Below are 22,736 nucleotides of genomic sequence, written 5' to 3' on the forward strand. Positions count from 1 at the left end.
TAGAACAGACACTTTCCAACAGACAGATGACTCTCACCAGTTTTGTTCTGTGCTACTTGCAGTTTCCGCTTCAAAGCTTTTGTAAGGGCCCAGTACCATCACCCAGCAGCATATTCAACATGGGATCAATCAGGAGGCAAATAGTTTTAGACTGCCTGAAAAACTGATGACAACTATTTGGATGGAGTTTTAAGATTGATGTTTTGCAGCAGTGGTTGGATGGAGTAGCCTATGCACTTGTTTGCACCTGTGTTAGGAGGTTTGACTAGCCAAAATTCAATTGTTTTTCTTTTGGACAAAGGCATTTCTTTATTTGGAACCATTTAAGCCCAACATTTTGAACTGCTCATAACTCATATGAATGCCATAACCTGTGATGAGGGGGTCACAGGTAGACATTGCTTCAGTTAAGGGGGTGCAAGCCAAAAATGTTGGGAACCACTACGGGAGGTAATGAAGAGTACCTGAAAGGTAAAGAGTCATCAAAGGCAGAGTTTCTTCCGCCTGTTGATACTGCGCCAAAAAAGTGCAGACACATTCATTGTAATGAGAAAAGATAGCATTATTTTAAATAGCACCATTCAACCTTATATTGCTAGTATATCATCATCAAAAAAAAAAAAAAGAAAATAAATCGGTTACATACAGCCTTCTTTCACGTCACGACTATCCGCGCATGCGCACTCAACCGGTTGTAACTCGAAATATTCAATAATCTAGGAAGCATTGCGCTGGAGTCTGGACGTTTTACAGCAAAACGAGAAGAAAGTCCTGTGTTTGTTTCCAGTGACCGCTTGACTGACCAGCAGCATGAGCTTCTTTGGTTTTGGTCAGAGTGCGGACATCGATATAATTCTGAATGACGCCGAAACGAGAAAGAAAGCGGAGCATAAAAGCGAAGACGGCAGGAAGGACAAATATTTTCTCTTCTACGACGGTGAAACGGTGTCGGGGAAAGTCAACGTGACGCTCAAGTACCCGGGAAAGAGGCTGGAGCACAACGGCATCAAGATTGAGTTTGTTGGCCAGATAGGTAAGCGGCTGGCAGGCCTGCGTTTCACACTGAGCCCGAGGAGAGAAGTAGCCAAAGTATTAAAGGAGATGTTAGGGAGCTAGCTACAGGCGCTGACTTCACTATTAAACACTCACACGGTTACCATAATGAGTAACGTGTGTAGCTAGCACTTGAAAGCTACACTGGCCCACTGTTGTAACCATAGACATACAGACTATGGCTGTAACAAGTGTCAGGTCTCGTGACAGATGTGAGTGCATGCTAACCTCAGCTGACACATCAGCCATTGGCTAGCTGTCGCAGTGACCTTTGACCCTGTTTCTTTTGAGAACTGTTCTGTCGGATTACAACTGTGACTTGTAGCCATAGCTTGTTGCTAGTTTTCGAATACAAATCCACGGCTGACGTTACCCATAATGCAATTAGTAGCAGCTTGCAAATAAAGGTTGTTGTGCTATTAGCAAAACTGATCTTGAACACTCAACGTGATGATGCAAAGTTACTAGCCTACTGTACAAAAACAAACTGGAACTGAAGTTGAACTCCGCATTGAGAGAATGTAACTAAGGAAATGTATCGTACTACTCGATACTTCTATCACAATTACCTAATCAATTCAGATTGAAATATTTCACTTTTTACTAACTCCACTACATTAATCTGACAGTTAAATTATAGCAATTAGTAGGAGCTACTAGTAGGAGTTTAACAGAAAACGTACTATGAGTTTATAAAATGGAATTTGTTACAGATTACACTGCCCAGTAGTATATTGAGTAGTTGAGTAGGCATCTAGCATTCAGCTGCATAATGAGTACTATTACTTCCGATATTTAAAGTGCAATTTGTTGATAATATGTCTGTACCTTTTTACATACTATTGCAGTGCCTGTTCAAAACAGTTTGGAACGGTAGTATTGCACCAAATACCTCAATATCGATACCGCAACGATATTGTAGGGTTGACTATTGGTGCTTTCACAAAATATTTACACAATGAGATTTTTGATAAATAATCACCAGTAATGTGGATATAATGACTAAGTGGGTAAAGGCAAATAATAGAACAGTTACAACAGTCTGGTAGGTTCAGAAAATGACATCACTTTACTAGGAGTGGGGGGGGGAAATCGATACAGCATAGTATCGCGATATTTTCCGTGGCAATACTGTATCGATACACAGACGCCAAGTATCGATCTTTTATTATATGTCTTGGTCACTTTGTCTGCTTGACAATCCCATTTTGCAGCAATACAATTGAAGTGAGATGAAACAAACAGAGAAACTTATCTTTTTAGATAAAACTGATGTTGACAAAGTTTCCTTTTGGGGACATCATTTGAAATTGGGAAAAATTTGAAGTTGGAAAAAAGGTGATAAATTGCAATATATTGCAGAATATTGCAATATGTTTAAAATCGCAATAATATTGTATCGTGATGATATCGTATCGCGAGGCCTCTGGTGATTCCCACCCCTACATGTTACTGTAATGCAGCCTGTAAAACCTGGACCAACACTTATGTCATATCATGATATTACGATATCCAAAATCTAAAACGATATCTAGTCTCATATCACGATATTGATATAATATCAATATATTGCCCAGCCCTATTGCAGCTTTTTCGAGAACTGTATACAAACAACTTCACACTTGTCATGGCGTGTCCTTGGGACCTGAGCAACACATGTCAGGACATATTGTCCTGTAGCTATGCTAGAGCCTAAAGGCCGTTTTATGGTTGTGCGTAGAATCGACGGCGTACCCCCACAGACCCCTCTGCGTCTACGCCGGACCCTACCCCGTAGCCTGACGTCACCTCTCGAAAAATGTAACTACACGTCGCAGCGACGCACGTCACTCGGCCGTGGCTTGGCATTTCCAAAAACAACATGAAATCAAGGAGAGAGTTAACTTTTCCTGCTCCAGATTTCCCACCGTGGTCAGAAAGAACAGGGGAGACACTTTGTTTCTCTCACTATGACTCTAGAGTCACTACTCGCTGTGAAGATGATCACCGTCACTTTCTCACTTCTCCCTCGCTCTATCACCCACTCCCTCATTGTTAATGTGTATGAATTTTATTTAAGTTTGAAATGACATGAGCCGACAGCCTGAGCCGACAGGCACACTGCCTCTGGAGTGTGTGGAGTATTACCAAGACGGGAGATGGCTACTATAATGCCCCGTATATGAGCGCAATGCTCCTGTTGTCTGCTCTTAGGCATTGTCAGTCACACGAACTCACAGAGGTTCCTCGGTATATAGCTAGATAGATGTAAGATTTTGAATGCAGGACCTTAACTGATAATTCTTTTTTTTTTTTTTACATTGTCGTATTCCTGTCACGGATCTGAATACTCCAGTCAAGTTAGAGTGCATTTATTAATACACACCCTGATTTTGTGTCAGAACTCTATAACAAAATCAGGATGTGTCCCGAAAGCTCAGTTTTACATGGTGAACTTTTAGTTGCGGTGAAGTAAAACGGTAACGAATTAATTTGAAATCTGCAGCCTCAACAAAGGTCGCACTGTGTCAAGCCAGCCTCAGGACCCACTTGATTAAGAAAAGATAGTCCCTCATTCATTTTGCATCCTTTCAAAGGTACATTCGGTTGTATTTTCATTTCTTTTGTAAAATGTAATTCAAATGCAGTCTGTCTAGTTTAGCTGAGTTTGCAGCAACAGTAGGGCTTTCCTCTGACTTTGTCCTTTCCAGACCCTTAGAGCATGCATAAATGCATCTTGACATTTTTCACCACTGATGAGCCCCTTCCTTTTCCCCCTTTTCTGTTCCCCACCATTTGTCTCCAAATAAAGAAGAAGTACTTTGGATCAGCGTAGAATGGCAAAATGGCAGCCTTTTAAGGTGGCCTTTTTTAAAAAAAAAAAAAAAAAAAAAAAAAGCCGAGGTTGTTTATATGGTGGACACAAAACCTGCCTCACAACCGATTGTTTAGAGCTGCAGTCAATGAACTGTGATGGCCCAGTCAATTCGTTTATTATTATTCATTAGCCTGGTGGTACTTCAGGTAAAACAGATTTGACTTAGACAATAGTCAAGATAACAGTTTACTACATCCATCAGATCAAATCTTGGCTGTTTCCAGCTGTCAGCACTGAAGGAAAGGCTTGTACCAACTCTTTATTAGAATGTATAAAACTGCCCGCTGTAGCTGTTTGTCATGTGTCTTTTTCAGAGCTGTACTATGACAGAGGAAACCACCACGAGTTTGTGTCTCTTGTGAAAGACTTGGCTCGGCCCGGGGAGCTCACACAGTCACAGACGTTTGACTTTGAGTTCACACATGTGGAGAAGCCCTACGAGTCTTACACCGGTCAGAATGTCAAATTGCGGTAAGCTTTGTTGTGTGCACTGCCCGTGGTGTGCATGGATTATTTGCAATCTGTATTATGTAAGAATTTCTCATATGCACCATACACTTTTATTTAAATTGCACCGCTTATAATAGTTCAAAGCCACATTCATGTTGGCAGGCAAAGGGTTTTTCAATTTCACTAGCTTGAATCTTATTGAAGTCTATGGTAGATAAGTCTCCTGAATTATTAGTTTTGAAGTATCCATACAGTCAGCTGATGGCATGTACCATGTCACTGATACAATGCCTTAAGGGGAGGAAACCACAGCAGATGTATCCTTTTTGCTTGTTTCCGCATTTGTGTCCAGTATGACAAACATTAGCAGATATTTCTTTGTCTTCTACTTGTCCAACACTTCAGATCATGACATGATCATAACAGCATCAACACAGTGATACCTCAATACTTGTTATCAAGGTATCTCTATGCATGTTAATATGTTATTGTTAGCATGTTAACATACTGGTGGTTAGGTTAGTATGTAACATGCTAAAAGGCTAATGTTAACATGTTAATAGAATAGTTTGACATGTTGGGAAATCCGTTTTTTTGCAGAGAGGTCGATGCGAACATTAATACCACTCATATTTGTTATAGATATATAGCTAGATAGATAGATAGATAGCTAGATAGATAGATAGATAGATAGATAGATAGATAGATAGATAGATAGATTTTTATTGATCCCAAAAATGGGAAATTACAGTGTTACAGCAGCAAAATATCAGACACACAGCACACATACAGAAAATACGTGAAATAATAAATAGGATAGAATACAAGAACAAATATTTAAAATAAATACAAGTTAGGAATAAAAATGTACAAATACGTAAATAGTATTAATAAAGATGTAAGTAAACCTATTGTGCAAGTTGCACTTAGTGCAGTATTGTGATGTCTATGAGTCTTATCTACACTCAGTGACTCAGTGTTAAAAAGTTGTACAGTATATACCTATGAAACCACAACTTTTTTTCATTTCATTCTGGTTATTGTAAGAATTAAACAAGTGAAATCTAACGTGTTAATTAGTGAGCTTCAGAGGTGCGAGCCAGGCTAGCTGTGCCCCCCCCCCACCCCCCGTCTTTTTGCTTCTAGCTAAGCTAACGGTCTCCTGGCTGTCGCTCCATATTTAACATAACAGATATGAGTTTGGTATCAATCTAACTTTAAGCATGGAAGTGAATAAGCTTATTTGCCAAAAAGTTGAAGTATTTATGATTGATGATGATAAGTAATATGATTGTTAACTGCACAGCTGACTGTATGTATTCCTGACCAAGTCCAGCTCAGACTGACACGCTGGTGTGACGTGTCCTAATGTGGCCACTGTAAAGGGGCTACACCTTTTTTAGAACAGCATGGCCTTTCTTCTGGCAAAACTTTAGGACTGCTTGGTTATGAAAAAAAAAAAATCATCATCATGATTATTTTGGTCCGTATTAAAATCACAATTCTTTAACACGACTACTCTTGTCGCAAGATCGAAAAGATGTCGCATTTATTGCACTTAGAGAAACAGTTAACCAAATCAACACCTTGAAATGTGAAATTTTCAAAATGAATGAATGAATTTCTATTTATCATTCAGAACACAAGACAAAATAAGAGTTTACTTGCAAAATGTAATGTGCAAAATAATAGTTTTTCTCGATTACGTAGTTTTTTTGAGCAACTTCTGCTAGTTGGGCATTGAGCAGCACATCCTCTTTATACTCGGTTATGGTGCTACAGTCTGGTAGTCTGCTTTCATAGCCATGGGATCTTTTTTGTTTTCTTCCAGCTACTTTCTGAGGGCGACAGTAGGCCGGAGACTGAATGACATCAGCAAAGAGCTGGACATTGTGGTGCACACACTCAGCACCTACCCTGAGCTCAACTCCTCCATCAAGATGGAAGTGGGGATCGAGGACTGTCTACACATAGAGTTTGAGTACAATAAATCCAAGTATGAGTTCTTTCTTTTGGATCAGAAGTATACCTGTTAATTGTACCTGTTTGTACCTGTACACGCTTAGTGTCAAAACTGGTCTCACAGCACGTATCTTAACATTACATCTCAATATTCTTGGACAATTATGTACAATAATTACTTGCTGCAATAATATATCAGCTACATGTGTTATTTATTCACTGCTGCTACTTATTATTCACACTGTACTTATTTATGTTCGTACTGTATTTATGTTGACACTGCACTACAATAGAATTTGTACAATCCATTTGAAAGAATCTTTTTAACCTAATCTCACTTCTACTTAATGTTTTTATTTATTTCTTACTGTAGCTATGTTACTTTATACACTTATTGACTTGCTCTTTTCTAACTCTTATTTTACCTTGAATTTGACTGTGAGCAACTGCAACTAAATAATTTCCCTGAGGGAATCAATAAAGTATTCTGATTCTGATTTCTTCAGAACAGCACGAGGATTACAATATTGTTATTAATATATTACCATTGCACTGATCTGCCTTGCACTGTACTCGTATTTAAATCTAAAATCTAAGTCTATTGATCGATATTGCACCATTCCTTCCCTCTCTTTTGTATATTTTTTGTAAAATTGTAAATTCTATTGTATTGTTATACTATACACTATTTTTTTTAATATTCTTCTCATCATCTCTGTTTTTATTCTTAATATGTTAAGTGTTGTACTTTGAGAGCAAAGATTACTGGAGTCAAATTCCTTGTTTGTCTACCCAAACCTGGCCAATAAAGCTGATTCTGGTTCTGATTCTGATTCTGAGAGCGGGAAAATGAGTGTTTGGTCTTTGACAGAGCTTGCCGTTTGCTTGCAGGTATCACCTTAAAGACGTGATTGTTGGGAAGATTTACTTTCTGCTGGTGAGGATTAAGATCAAACACATGGAGATCGACATCATCAAGCGGGAGACGACCGGCACCGGGCCAAACGTCTACCACGAGAACGACACCATGGCAAAGTATGAAATCATGGACGGTGCACCGGTCCGAGGTAACAATGAGGCTTTTAACCGTCTCCAGTGGGTGATGAACTGTGTTTCTGTTGTGCATTCATTTGTCACACTCTACTGATCTGCTTCCAACTTGTTGTGCTGCAGGGGAGTCCATCCCCATCAGGCTGTTTCTGGCAGGCTATGAGATGACGCCCACAATGAGGGACATTAACAAGAAGTTCTCGGTGCGGTACTACCTCAACCTGGTCCTCATAGACGAGGAGGAACGGCGCTATTTCAAGCAGCAGGTACTTCAACTGCAACTTTATTTGTGTCCCCGAAGGGTGATTGGGTGTGCAGCAAGTATAAACGCATAAAAGACACATAAATACATACGAGGTATACAGACAGTCACGAGTTGGGTGGGGTGGGCCTAGAGTAAAGCGTGATTTATGGTCCTGTGGAGGCTCCATGCAGAGCTTTCGCCGTAGCCTACGTCAGTTGTGTGAAGTTTATACTTGTGCGTGGATCTCTTTAAAGGCCATTACAGACCAGTACTGTATTGTCGCCCAAAAAATGAAAACCGGCAGCTGATTGGACCAACGCGTCACGTGGGTCTGGCTGCTGCTTCCAGATTTTGCTGCTTCCATTAATGGCGACTCATTCAGAATATGATCTCATATTGTAGTAAAATAGTTCACCGAAACGTGTTTCTGAAAACATTTTAAGAGAGAAATAGGCCGTGCAGTTGCTGTGCAATGGCCAATTATCGCCCCGGTGTGTAGCTGCCTTAAGAGAATAGCAGGGCCGTGTGTGTGTGTGGGGAGTGTGTGGTAGAGTGAGTGAGAGAGTGACGGTGATTCTCTTCACAGCTAGTAACGACTCTAGAGTCAAATAGTAAGAGAAACAAAGTGTCTCCCCTGTTCTTTCTGACCATGGTGGGAAATCTGGAGCAGGAAAAGTTAACCCTCTCCTTGATTTCATGTTGTTTATGGAGGAGGAGAACCAGGAAATGAGTCGGGGATGCAACGCTACCAAGCCACGGCCGAGTGACGTGTAGTTGTAGTAGAAAGTAATTTTTCGAAAGGTGACGTCAGGCTACGGCGTAGTGTCCGTATCGCCACGTACCTACGTACGTATCTACGCCGTAGATTTAACGCAGAAGCTTAAATCACACTTATGCCTGAATAACAGTAAAAACTGGAACATAACCGTTACAGTATGAGAACGAATAAATACAAGTACAAGGTGCATGGGTAGCAGCGTCAAAGTAGCCTTCACAGGGTAGGGAAAGTGCATATCAGCCTTACAAAGTTGACACAATATAATCAACAGCAACCATCGCCAACATCAGCAGCCATTATATTACATCACCAACCCCTTTTGTTGACGTCTCTGACTTCCTCAACACATAGTAAACAGCCTTTTTTAAAACCTCTTTAAGAACTTTCTGTTAAACCAGAAACAGCTCTGAGGTCGCTAGCGCTAAACCAACCAGACTTCATTTAAAGAAACAATACTTTTAGCATGTATAGAGCCAACATGTTTTCACATGTAAATCGGTAAACTATGTGTTTATTTCAACCAAAAATAGAGTTGTGATTGTTGGAAAAGTGGAAAGACGACACGGATTTTCATAGTTTTATGTTTCTGTCGACTTTGAATGAAATGTATTTTACGATGCTTAAATTCCTGTTTATTTACATGGAGTCTGGTGGGTTTAGCGAATGCAATTTCGCGGATGTTTTTATGTTTAATAAAAGGATCTTACTCTTTAACAGAAAGGTCGACCTCCTTAGAAATCCTTTCCATAATGTTGTCAGACACTTAGAATAATAATCTGAGTCTGTCAGTGGCAAAAAGAGCACTTTTGTGAAGGTAAATACAAGCTGGTCAATTGTCCTGTTAACTTACATTGCCGCTTGTATCGCCGCTGCCGACTGCAGCGATCTCTCTTAATACTGGACCAATGTCAAAGACTGTTGTTCCCATCAGTCACTTAGACACAAAATAATCGAAGTTACCCTTTAAGGTTTCGTTGCTCTCTTCTCACTCAACTTTTAACTGCACAGGGTTTCAGTGGGGTCTCAAAAAGTCTAAAATTTCAAAATCATAATTGTAGGCCTTAAAAAGTATTAAAGTAATTAAAAGTACCGTGTTCCACGCCTTATCATTTTAAATAGGTCATGTAATGCTCTTTGAAATGCTCCAGCAGTGCTTTAGAATGTTTTTGAATGAATTTCATGGTGTTAGCTGTGTTACGACTACAAATAAGACCAACGTACAACTTATATTGCAGCCAATGCAAGAAATATTTGAATAGAATTATAATAGAGGCCTTCAGCTAGTTGAGCAAGCAGACGACTGAAAGGATAAACCTCATTATTAGCCGTGCATACTGTATGGCCAGTAAGGTAAGTCATTCATTCAAGTGAACATGATTGAAGTAGGAGCCTTCAAAGCGACACTAGACACTGGACATTCAGGCATTACAAAGCTTGATATGTGTTCATTTCTAGATCAACATTTTGACCCTCAGTCACAATACCCAGCAGGGTAGCTGTGAGAAATCACCACTGGCATAGTCCCCTGTAGCATCTTGTTCATCATTAGTTCTGTGTTGTGTGGTTGCAGGAGATCACCCTGTGGAGGAAAGGGGACATAGTGAGGAAGAGTATGTCTCACCAAGCGATCATCGCCTCCCAGCGCTTCGAAGGCTCCTCCAACCCAGAGAAGAGCCAGACCCCGAGCAATGCAGAAGAGGACAGCTAAAGCCCAGCATGCACTTCACCCCCCCGTGTAGTGAGTGTCTGAGCCAAACACAGTGCAGACATTCTGAATGTGAATATCATGTTTTTGCATTGAGATGGAATGTGTGTGTGTGTGTGTGTGTGTGTGTGTGTGTGTGTATGTGTGTGTGTGTGGGTGTGTGTGTAACAAACAGTCTGACTCAGACTGTAGTTGCAAGTTTGTTTCAACCACCTTAAAGCAGAGATCTTCAACAGGGGGTCCGGGACCCCTAGGGGGTCCTCCGAGTTACTGCAGGGGGGGGGCCCACCAAATTATTGTTAATATTTTGAAAGTTTCCAAGAAAATTAAAATATCCTAATATGAATCCAACATTTTATTTGCAACATTATTAGCGAAGATAAATCAACTTCACAATTTGTGAAAACCCCCCACTGATGATAGGCTTACTGGCCCATAGGTCACTAAGATCCACAGATACAGTTCACCCTGCCACATGTATGTTTAACATTAAAACATGATTTATTACATCATGCCAACAATTATTATTTTAATAGCTTAGTGTTCTATGCACTAAAAAGGTATGTATAAAGGTTTTAGGCCGCCCTACATGTTATTGTAGGCCCAGTTTATTATGCAACTTCGTTTTATACAATATATGTAGTAGGGGGTCCCTGCTCCATCTCTCTTTCAGTTAAGGGGTCCTTGGCTTAAAAAAGGTTGAAGACCCCTGCCTTAAAGTACCAGCTGGGTGAAATTTAACCAGATGAAAACATCATGATCAGACAGTGTCATTGTCAGTTTCTGATCCAGTTCAATGGGCAAACTTCACCCGTTAGATGCACTTAGATGTAATTTGCAAATACTGTTCGATCAATATCTTGAATTCAGGTGAGAGTATAAGAGCCACTGCGGGTGTATTTCTAACACAACCTTTCCTAAAAACTACTTCCTTGGCTGTGCAGAAACGGTAGTCATACAGTAGCTTTCTACAAAGTGGCTAAACAATAGATTGTACAGTACATTTCTGTGCGTTTACTCAAAGGAATGTGAGATTTATTCATTCACTGAAGATTATTTCGCTGCCATGGCCTCTGCTGAGAAACCGCTCCTCTCATTTGGTTTGAATTCCAAAATATGTTGAATTTTTTTTTTTTGCTTCTTCATTTAAAAAACAAAAACAAACGAGCAATGACTCCTCACCACAGAAAGATGGGAAAAACAAGTATAAGACTTTAAAGATGCTCTAAAAGAAAGAAAATACATTTACATATTTGTATAAGACAATGATTAATATTTTCATACATTCCAAGGCTCTCATCAGAAATAGGCATGGCTGTGGAGTATTTATTTTTTAACAGAAATTCCATTTGTATCCAGCATTTGACATGTTTAATGTATCAGTGGGTTGTGGCTCGGTGTCGGGTGTTAGCCACTGCTGCTAAAACAAACGCGTGAGCGCTGTGGGATTGTTCTTCCATCACGGTAACCGTCTCTGACAGTTTGAAGTCCTGCTTTCTTATTTGCACTATGATCTCATTCTGCTTTTTTCTGCTCTCAGTGCTGTTTATAAACTGGACTCATGGCAGGGTTCAGGAGCGGAGTGAAAATCCGACTCCACTCTCCCCGGGGATCACTTCAAATCTAATATGGACAGTATTACACCCGTTTAGTGACAAAGTGAGTCCTGCCGGGACTGACTGCCCTGTGTGGTTAGTTAGCGTTGTGCCTAAGGGTTTATTGCCAAAATGTTTCAGTGCAATACTATAGAACTACTGCCACAGTGACATGCTCCGCCCTTTCTCCCCATTTAGACTGTGCTCCTCTCTTAATCCACTACAGCCACCTATCATGAAATAAAAAAAAAAACATGGGTTCACTGCCAAGAAGGTTTCAAATGATGGTATTGCGAAGAACATGAATGTATGAGAAATGCAACTCTGTCATATTGAGTGCTTAAATTCAAATTCAGAAATTGAAAAGTCCCAAACTGTGTATTTTCTAAATCAGCGTAATAGGTTTTGATGTTGCTTCTGGTCAGGGAGAGTAGATCATTGAGTTCCTGTGCCATGACTCCTTTTTATTTTGTTTCCCTTTTCTAAAAAAAAAAAAATCTATGTTCTCCATCCTGAAAAAGAGCCCACTAGTGAGTACAAAGTGTGAACTTAAACACTGAAACTGAACCCCAGCGACTACATCACCCTGGCCTGCAACTGTTTTCTTGACAAGCTTGTACTGTGCAGCTTCGCAAAATCTATCACTGTGTCTCATATTAAAGTATTAGACATTTTTTTTTATATTTCATACTCTTACTGGCAGTGAGGTACATTGTTTAGGATGCTGTTGTTGTGCTACAGCAACATGTCCACTGTCGCCAGACTGCTGTTCAGGTAACTGCTAAAATAAAGGACCCCCCCCCCCACACACACACACCTAACGTGTTGATATGAGCCAACAATCCGCTTTTATTTGAAGTCCTGTAGCTTGACTTAAGGGCTGACAGAGTTGTCCTTCTTTAAAGATTCTTCCTTTGGCATACTTGGTGGTGGCAGAAATCCCTGTCAGCCTCTCCACAGTCTCTTCTAAACTCTGATCGCATTAAGGGATCGGGCCAAAATGATCTCGGTGAGGATAACGTTTGACTTTAAAAATATTAAAAATGAAAAAGAAATTATGACATTATAAATGATTGTTTTGGACCCTCCCTTCCCCTTGCAAAAAAACAAAACAGAAATACTCTCCGTTACTAATTTCTCAACTCACCCCTGATTTCAAGCTTAAACCCTCTGAGGACGAAAGGCGCACCGGTGCGTCCAAACCATGTTGGTTCACATTTCTGAACCAACAGCTGTTAAATGAACAGTTCTTACCACTGTCACTGAATTAGTGAATGGGAGGCAGCTCTGTGGCTGCTGAAGGGCCTGAGCATTGTCATTTTTTACGCTTGGGTTGTGCTGAACATGCATGATATTATAGGCTAACTATATGACGCTGTACATGTAACATGTCTGTAGTCCTTTTTAAAGTGCAGAATAAAGTGAAGGTTTGGAAAAATGGCGCGCTCTTTACTGCTTGTTCAGGCGGAACACACGGCACCGTTGCATACAGAGTCAATTGACAGACAGTTTAATTTCAATTGGAGCAACAAATGTGGCTTTATGAATCTGCCTCATGAAAGCACAGAGACAAATGGGAAAGAGGAGAGAGAGAGTGGAGGGAAATAAGAGAAGGAACTGGAGTTACTGCCGAGTTGCTGTTCGGTTGGAGGCTGAGTTAAACAGCAGACACGCACGTGGTCGGTGCGTCTGTGTCTAACTAGCTTACAGCTGACATGCAGATGGTACGCTGGCTGTTTGGGGTGAATAAACACAAACAGCCCAGGGGTCAGAAAGCGCGTATGAAGCAGAGCAAAAATGTCCTTCACTTAGTGTCTGAACACACGTTCAGAGAGATAAGGTTTCCTCCCTAATAACTACAGATCCACATCTACTGTTTTAAAAAAAAAAAAAAAAGGTTTTAACCTGGCACCTTGACCACCGTCTCACAGCTGTTCCGCCTTCTAAATAGCAACAGCAGACGTTGCGACGCAAGAGCAGGAATGTCTGTAATAGTATTCTACATATTCATGAATTTGGGTACATTTTATGAAACCATAAATAAGGTAATTGTCTTGCAGCGGTCCCTGGACACCACTGTGCCACCGACACGGGGCGGGGGTCAACAGAAACACAGACACACACACACACACACACACCCTAGAGGATGGATACCTGAACCGAGCCCGTCGGGACCCGCCGGGTTGGGCTGGGTTCGGACAGATATTTAGAAATGATGTCCGGGTTCGGGTCGGGCTCGGTCACATCAGCACGATAAGGCATTGGACATTTTAAATTTAAAAAAGCTTATTATGTAGGTGCGCGCCTGTGTTAACGTGCGCTTGTTGCTCCGTGTGAGCTGATGCCTCATCTGTTGACATTTCTGAATGCCTTCCTACAGTTGCTTAATAAAAGCTTTCCACATAAACAAACGTATGTGTCATTAGTATGAGAAAAAAAACGAGATTTTAACTGTGTCGGGCTCGGACAGAAATATCTTAATGCCTGTCGGCTCGGGCCGGGCTCGGTTACTGCTCTGTCAGATGCGGGCCGGGCTCGGACAGAAAAATGCGTCCCGATCTGCACTCTAACACACATATCACCGACAGTATGATACCAACATCCAAAACATAAGATTCACTCTGAGTGGTTTGTGGGACCTGAGAAATACTTTCCACACACTAATGTTTAAAAATATTAAAACTGCAAAAATACACAGAGCTACCTTTTAGCTCAGACGTGGACAAAGCCAGTGAGTGAGGACGTACTTCTGCTCCCAGCAGGCGGTCCGTCAGAGTGGCCCAGGACACACACCCATATGCTATAAGAATGTGGCTATATGTGGCCCAGACCACTTTCGAATGTGGTCTGGGTGATTGCGTCCCTGGGTGCATTCACATCTGTACTCAGAGCCGTCCACTTGTGATCAGATCACACAGGACGGATTTTAAAACCAGGTCTGAGCGGGGCCTTGGGCTCTCCATTGATTTTGTATTGCGTGAAGGTTTCCTCCTCAACAATTCCATCTGCTAGTAAACAACAGAAAAATTCTTAAAAGCTGCTGTGTGATATGAACTACCAACGATGTAAAGAACCCAGAACTTAAGTTTTTACGAGCTGCCGACCCGAAAAACTGAGCTGGTGTGAAGACAAAAGTGGATACAGACGTGAGGAATCAGCAGGACGAATGGGGAGACTGGGGGATCCTGACACTAAGCTAATGTAATGCCCAACGTTGCTTGTGTTAGCTTAGCATAAAGTTAGCCTAAAACTGACTTCTGGATATTTGACTTGGTAACAAAATGCTTGCTTCAAACGTGGCACAGCCAAACTCACCTCTATGATCCATGGCGCACACAAAAGGCAGCTCTTTAACCATAACTAACTGATGTAACTATTCAGTCTTTTTTTTAGAGTAAACTTCACAAGAAAAAGATAAAGTAAAATATAGATCTTGGGCATGGAAACAGTCTAATACTTTTCTTCCAGTCTCTAAGCAGAGAATATATTCTGCATTATTTCCCTGCCCAACTCGGCAACCTTTATTTTGGCTGTTACCTTCACTGGTACAATAACACTTCACTGGAATCTGTTGAAGGAAAGAAAAGTTCCAGTCCGGGAACCCTTAAGCAGCTTTGGAGTATATACAGCGTGTTTTTTCTTTTAGTTTTTTTTGTTCTTTTTATGTGGCTGTCATTTTAATTGTTGCCTGTACTGGTACAGACGCAGTAGCTAAACTAACCCAGTTTGTAATAGAGAGTTAACTGAGAATTATGAAATGTACAGTATAAATGCACAATGTAAAATGCAATCCTCCTCTTTTGATTATTTTCATGTCATATTTTATCTCCCTGTCTGTGAATGTTGATTTAAATCGTTTTATATTCCTGTTTTATTCTAAATTAAAAGGGAGTAACTGAAAAAATCTGATTGTTGATTGACATTTTCTTCTTGTGTCTGTGACTGTTGAGACTTCTATACCTGATGAATACCATTATAGATATGGCTTCAGGCACCAGTTAAAGAAATTCACACCTACTGTAACTGAGACACAAGCTCATCTCTCTCACTAACATGACACGGATGCAGTCACATTGTGGTTATGTTTTTTGCGTATTCTTCCTGAAAACCTCAAAATGACAAATATTAGACAGCCTTACATTTTTTACTTGAATGAATCCGACTTGTACATGAGCTGAGGCTTCAAATGCATTCATAAAGAGTTTGATCCCTGCATGTTTAGTCCTTCTGCCAGTCACGGTCACTTTCTCCAATTCTGTTCATATTTTTGGAATTATTTTTGTTTATGGGATTGGGGATTTTAATGCATCATGATTGTCCTCAGTAAATGCCACGTTGATGGCCATAATTCCTACCGTGTGGAACAAATGTTGTCACTAGAGGGCAGGTTTGGATCAAATGACTTTATGAACCAGATTTTCTGGGGAAAAGAAGGAAATGATTTGTGTAAGCATATGCCATTGTTAATCTGTGTTACTTATAAAGGGGCTGTTTAGACATTTGTACCAAGAGATAACCTCCACTACATCTGTTACATGTGTATGAGGAGAGTGTAAGCAAAGCCATTTTGCCTCTGAAATAAAGCAGAAACTTGTTCCTCCTGAGGAAGTCCTTTTTGCTTTTATGCAGTGTGCAGACAGCTTAGACTTTCCAATGACTCATCCATCATGTGAAACTAGCAGTCGAAGAGATTCCACAGGAATGATATCGCGGCCTGATATTATGTGATGACAGTGTGTCTTCTTGATATCTAGTTAGAATGTCTTCTACGTCAAAGAAAGCCTTGCTGCTAAAATAGAATGTCCCTGGGTTTAAGTTTCTGTTGTCTGGTGGCACATCTGCCACATAAGCTTCTTCTGAACTTCCTACGTTGGTGATTTACAGTTATTGCATAGTGGCACACGAAAAGGCAGACATCAAAGTGCTCACTAGACCGGGGTGCCTGGGTAGCTCGCCTGGTAGAGCGTGCGCCCCATGTACAGAGGCTCAGTCCTCGAGGCAGCGGCCACAGGTTCAATTCCGACCTGCAGCCCTTTGCTGCATGTCATTCTCTCTCTCTCTCTCTCTCTCTCCTTTCATGTCTATGCTGTCCTGTCAAATAAAGGCCTAAAATGCCACAAAAAAGCTCACTACACAGAAGCAACAACTGCCAATTTGATGTCAGTTGAAATAGATTAGAATCGGTATGAAGAGCAGTTAAATGGAGCTCTTTTTCCAGTAAAAAAACTACTTTCAACTTTTCTTTCACCTGTCCAAATTTGCACACGCAGCCTGAGGGCAGCAGCTGTGGCCTCTTTGCTTGTCTGTTGAAAATGAGCACATGTAATGACAACATGCCTTTGAGCTAAGGTGCAGCATAGGCAAGGCAAGGCAGCTTTATTTGTATAGCACATTTCAGCAACAGGGCAATTCAAAGTACTTTACATGAAAACAGATTAAAAAATTTAAAACAGATAAAATACGAGAATAAAAGTTACAGTGCAGTGACTAGGATCCAGTCTGTGGGAGAAAGATGGAAATTTGGTGCAGGATTTTTTCTCTAACTCACTAATATACTGCATTCAGCATCAATGTTCTGTAAAAAGTGTGACAGCAGGGGCAGGTCTAGAGAAATGTGATATGTATTCTGATAAATCGTCTGGACCCCCCCTGACTGATTATTGTATAGATTACTGGTCTCTCCTTTATGCAAATTGATGTGTACTGTGTTTGTGGTGTAGTTAATGTAAGCCTTTAAATAGCCCCTATTATTCTCCTTTTCTGCGTCATATTTGTACTCTGGGGGTCTACTAGAATAGGTTTACATGCTTTAATGTTCAAAAAACATTATGTTTCTCATACTGCCCATAGCTGCAGCTCCTCTGCCTGAAACACTCTTGGCCCGTCTGCTCTGATTGGTCAACTGGCTCATTCGGTTGTGATTGGTCAACCAAATTCCAACAAGCCACTGGGCCGGCTGTGCTTGTTCAGGCAGCATCAATGGGCAGCACATATGAAAAACTGGGCTGGCTTTCTCAATCAGTGACATCACTAATGGAAGAATTTCAAACAGGAATGTGGGTGAGGCGTTTTTAGGCAGTTAAGAGAAAGTACAGTCTGTGGTAAGGAAAGCTGCATTTGGAGGGAAATGTGTTTTTTGTATTTTATACATCAGTCCTTCCAGAAAAAGGTTTTTTGTGATTGTTGCGGGCAAAAATCCTTGATTATGCGGCACGTTTTCTTAAAAAATGCGATGGAATATGCGGGATATTTATGCAATTTTATGCGATGAAATTGCGGGAACTTGCAAAAACTGCGGTTTCATCATGGCTTCATCGCGGGGTTTGCAGCTTTTCGATGATGTTCACGTTGCGTAATTACGTCACTTCATAACGTTCCCATGGCAACAGGGGAAAATGGCTGCTCTCGTGTGAAGTAAACGCAACATTTTTCAACTTTCTGTTAAGATATATGTGACTTTTTTGCAACGAAAATGCGGGGATTATGAAATCATGCAAGCCCTGCATATTTTGCGTGGAAATCGGCAATTTAAGCGGCGAAAGCGCGGCGTATTTGAAAAAATGAGGCCCCCGCATAAATATGCAGACATTGGCTGATTATGCATTGAATTATGCGATCGCATAATCACGTTTTTCTGGAGGGATTGATACATACACAAAAAATTATATAACACTAAAGGATAGGAAAAATCCCCAAAAGCATAATAGGAGCATTTTACAAAGTAAGTGAATGTATGTAATGATAGTGTGGAAGGATAACTTGAAGAGACGTACCATGTACATGTACACCATGTATGAATCATACCTGCAGAGGTGTTTAGTGATTCAAGGTGCTTTCTAAATGTGCGAGAGACTGAAGTCAAGCATACAGATGCATAAATCCTTTACCAGCCGCAGGTCATTTCACTGGTGGACGTTTCCTCTGCCTGACAGAACTGACAGTACGGTTCTTCACTTTTATCACCAGGCTGAGGCCGTCTGTCACTGAAGTCTGCATGGTGGAAAGAGAGCTAAAAGAGGCCTGCGGTCATCTGTCTGAGAATATGATCAGCAGGAGCGAGGAGATGAGATCAGGTGACCAGGTTTTAATTTCCTCCTCACTTCCTTAGATATTCTCTTTTAGTGCCTCCCTGGAACTATGAGGGAGTTTTATGATCCTCCACCATCCACTTGAAATATTTTACCAAATATATTACCTGGTCAACCTGTCTGACTCATTTCACAAGTACATCACTGGCAGCAATTGGTCATAAAATGAGGCTGTAATCTTTAAAGGGCATACCTAAAAATGACAATTAACATGCATGTACCTGATGACCAGACCTGCATAAAAGTTCAGGTGTGTTTTAGCCCATTCCTCTGTACAGCACTGTTCAGATCATTGATAATTGGAACATCTTGCATGAATGGCTTGTTTCAGGTCATTGGACATTCCAAAATATGAATTTTAATCATTTCAGGCCCCACTGTTGTAGATTTGCTTCTGTGCCTCAGGACATTGTCTGTGTGTGACACAGTCCCTGTGTATATATATATATTTCTGCTTTAAAAAAAAAAAAAAGAACAGTATGATCCAGGATCAGCTTCTTTTTTTTTTTTTAGTGCTGCTGGCTGAAAAAAAGTGACATCCTAGTGGACACGGGCTAAACTGTAATAACGACAACAGAGGTGAGGTTTGTAGCACTGACACGACAAGAACAGAGACATGTGTGAGGTGAATACAGGTCCAAACATGTACTTACCCCAACCTGTGTAACAACCTGGTGTCAAAATAATAGAGTTAAATTGTTTATTTGACCGTCTACAGCAGCTGCTTTTGCATCATGGCTGAAGTTACACAGCATTAAGCTGGTGGGGGGGAAGCTATGCGTTAAAGCAGCTACACACCGGGCCGATAATTCTCCGTTGGACAGTCTGGCGAGGTCAGTGACTCGAGTCTGTTCGGTGTGTTCCGTGCCGTCGTCCGTTGGAGGAGCTGTCAGCCTTCATTTTGGCCGACCTGACTTGCTCAGTCAGAGACAGGGCAGTCGGGACTCACCTGGAAATGGCAAGTGGGATGAGCGTGGCTGGAGTCTCTCAAAATCTGGCGAAAATCTTTTAAACTGACCTTTGTCGATCTGAAATGAAGACAGATTCAGCAACTGCACGGCCTATTTCTCTCTTAAAATGTTTTCAGAAACACGTTTCGGTGAACTATTTTAGTAAATATGAGATCGTATTCTGAATGAGTTTCCAGTAATGGCCGGTTGAAAAATCCAAAATCCGGAAGCAGCAGCCAGATCCATGTGACGCGTTCATCCAATCAGCTGCCGGTTTTTATTTTTTGGGCGACAATACAGATTAGCGCCGCCTGCTGTTATGGAGACGTATTACGTCTCGTCTCTTAGGTGTGTTCCGAGACACTTTTTTTGACCAACTCGGGGAGACTGATCAGTCCAACTGCCTTTTCTGCCGAGGGTCGGCCGTCTGGTTGGTGTGTAACTGCCTTTAATGTGGCCATGCTGCCAGTCCATATAATAGGATAGGAATTGTGGAATGTAGTTCAATGGTCCTGGGCTGGAATACCTGTTCACAGGTGCCAGAAGTTGGTCGACTCCATGCAACACAGATGTGAAGCAGTTCTGTTAATGTGGCCATGCTGCCAGTCCATACAAGCATTAAAAAAAGTGTTATCTTTAATACATCCAGGTTATTCATAGGTACGGAAGAGGATTTGGGCCACATGTGAAGTTTTGAATTTAAATGGGTGATAGAATGATTATATAGGGTATTTCACACTGTTCCTTAAGGTCTCCTAATAGGGTATGTAACATTGGTTGGGCTGAAAATTGCTCGAATGCTATTTTATGGGTCCTTAACTACCCTGTGAATATGGCTCTATTTGGAGCAAGAGCTTTTCTTCCAAATATGGTATGCTCATGAATATTTAGATGAGCTGCACGCTGATTGGTTTGAGCGATCCCCATAGAAACACATTGGAGACGAGACAGCAGGTCTCATATTTCAGACACTACAAAGTTATACATTGTTTGTCGGGCTATTTCGTTATTAAATTCACTTCTGAGACTTTTTTAAGCGAGAAATCAACTATATAAAGCTCAAATATGGGCCGTTTTACGAAAATTGATGGCTAATTGCAAATTTGGTAAGACGTGTCGGACTTTAGAAGCTCCACACAGTCTGACGAGAAAGCGGCAACCTCACCCAGTGAAAGTCACTGTTTCTCGGTTACTGGACTACCGGGGCTCGGGGCTCCGCTGGCTGCCAGCTGCCGGCATAACTAGAGTATATTTCCAGTTTCAATTTCGTCACGCCACTTATATAACATATACCCCAAGGTCTTATAAAGCTAACAATGGTGTCCGATTTCAATTTAATGCATTTTTGTGAACATTAGGGATTTCGTTAGCTGCTACTGTCCCTTCAATCTTATGTGTACAGTTGCTAGTTAGCTTCACTTTCGCCATAATTAGAGTATATTTACAGTTTGAATTTCGTCACGCCACTTATATAACATCTACCCCAAGGTCTTATAAAGCTAACAATGGTGTCCGATTTCAATTTAATGCATTTTTGTGAACATTAGCTAGGGATTTTGTTAGCTGCTACTGTCCCTTCAATCCTATGTATACAGATCGCGGCTAGTTAGCTTCACACACAGTCGGACAAAATTTGCAATTAGCCATCAATTTTCGTAAAACGGCCCATATTTGACCTCTACATAGTTGATTTCTCGCATAAAAAAGTCTCAGAAGTGAATTTAGTAATTAAATAGCGTACCTCTGGAGATCTGCATGACCTAGCTAGATTCAGAAGACTAAGCTGACCTCAGGTCAGTGGTGTAGCCTATGCAAATGTTGGGGCGTGACAAAGACTAGGAGTTGAGATGCTTACGTCAACTTTTAGCTTTGTTCAGATTCGCCCGTTTTCAGCGGCAGTTTCAAAATGTGAGATTTGCAGAGGAAAGGGATATCAATGGGATTTTGAGCTTCTATGTATGTCCTATTTACCCACCGAACTGTCATTATTCAACTATGACCAGGTAAAATCGGTTTTGCATTCTATCACCCCTTTAAAGTCAGAACTCAAATACAAGTTTCACATGTGGCCCAAATCCTCTTCTGCATGTAGGACCTGTATACTGTCATACTAAATAACTGTTGCATCCAGTTAATCTTTGCTCTATGCCACTATATGCTAACACTACTGGCTAATTTTAAGGAAAGACTGCTTTTACTCTTATGTTTGTCAAGAAAACCAAGAGTCTTCCTTGAGCGGGAAAGTTCATTCTTAGGCTGGCTGCACACTGGCTGCGTGGCGTGAGCGTGTCAGCTGTGTTGCGTGTCCGTTTTTATTTCGGCTCCCATGGTAACAGGTTAGGGCTTGCACACTGCCTGCGTGACACGCACGTCTCAGGCGCGGCTCGAGCTGCGCCGAAAACGTGTGCATGCTAGAAATAGGACCGACGCCTATTTTTCACGTGACACGCAAGCGTGTTGGAAGTGTTTCCAGGCAAAATAGAATAGGAAAAGATGTTTATATGTCATTTTGACACAAATACATTTAATAAATGACATTTTGATCTTTGAAAGTCTCTAGGTTTTGACATAAATGCAAATATAAATATAATTTAAAAATAATAATAATAATAATAATAATAATTATCGATTTTCAAATATTACATCTGTCAATACAAAACAAAATATTTTGTAGCCTATTTTGCCGTCAATACTGCCGACGTTGTCTTTGCTGTAATCAAATCAGTATATATTTACAGTTGAGTTCAAAATAATAGCAGTCCAACATCACTAACCTCATAAATCAAATTTTTTGGTAGAAGTGATATTTCTACATGGCAAATAATTTACTAGTAAGTGTTGTAGAGTCATAGAAAACCAACAGACCCAACAGTCATGACATGCATGCTGCTCATTCTGTGTAATTTAATCTGTATTTGAAAGGGGCATGTTCAAAATAATAACAGTGCTGTGTTCAGTTAGTGAGGTGATTGATTCTGTGAAGAAACAGGTGTCAGTTATGGCC

The 22,736-nt window shown here is 40.8% G+C and overlaps 1 protein-coding gene and 1 long non-coding RNA gene across 3 annotated transcripts; both read left to right on the forward strand.

Moving 5' to 3' along the window:
• The first annotated feature begins 682 nt into the window (after window positions 1–682).
• Window positions 683–12,176, forward strand: vps26bl (vacuolar protein sorting 26 homolog B, like). 2 transcript variants are annotated; one of them, XM_031310999.2, is made up of 7 exons: window positions 683–1,033; window positions 4,225–4,381; window positions 6,192–6,356; window positions 7,214–7,389; window positions 7,496–7,638; window positions 9,965–10,132; window positions 11,640–12,176. In XM_031310999.2, exons 1-6 carry the CDS (start codon window positions 811–813, stop codon window positions 10,100–10,102), a joined length of 1,002 nt encoding a protein of 333 aa, XP_031166859.1. In that variant the 5' UTR covers window positions 683–810; the 3' UTR covers window positions 10,103–10,132; window positions 11,640–12,176. The 2 variants fall into 2 exon arrangements, 1 of the variants encoding a protein (XP_031166859.1); XR_004106994.2 differs by having other exon boundaries at window positions 684–1,033; window positions 9,965–10,241; window positions 10,975–12,007.
• A 371-nt stretch (window positions 12,177–12,547) lies between these two features.
• On the forward strand, window positions 12,548–13,642 carry LOC118496601. Its single transcript, XR_004899198.1, has 2 exons — window positions 12,548–13,436; window positions 13,535–13,642. It is a non-coding gene; the product is annotated as an uncharacterized LOC118496601 (long non-coding RNA).
• The last annotated feature ends 9,094 nt before the right edge of the window (window positions 13,643–22,736 follow it).

Source organism: Sander lucioperca, chromosome 13 (assembly GCF_008315115.2).
Source record: "Sander lucioperca isolate FBNREF2018 chromosome 13, SLUC_FBN_1.2, whole genome shotgun sequence".
NCBI classification, from domain to species: Eukaryota; Metazoa; Chordata; class Actinopteri; order Perciformes; family Percidae; genus Sander; species Sander lucioperca.

Bases quoted from the DNA above. Each gene is read 5' to 3' on its own strand.
- vps26bl (XM_031310999.2), top strand. From the start codon at position 811: ATGAGCTTCTTTGGTTTTGGTCAGAGTGCGGACATCGATATAATTCTG. The intron at 1,034-4,224 runs GTAAGCGGCTGG...TGTCTTTTTCAG, and splicing joins TGAGTTTGTTGGCCAGATAG to AGCTGTACTATGACAGAGGA. The intron at 7,390-7,495 runs GTAACAATGAGG...GTTGTGCTGCAG, and splicing joins GGACGGTGCACCGGTCCGAG to GGGAGTCCATCCCCATCAGG.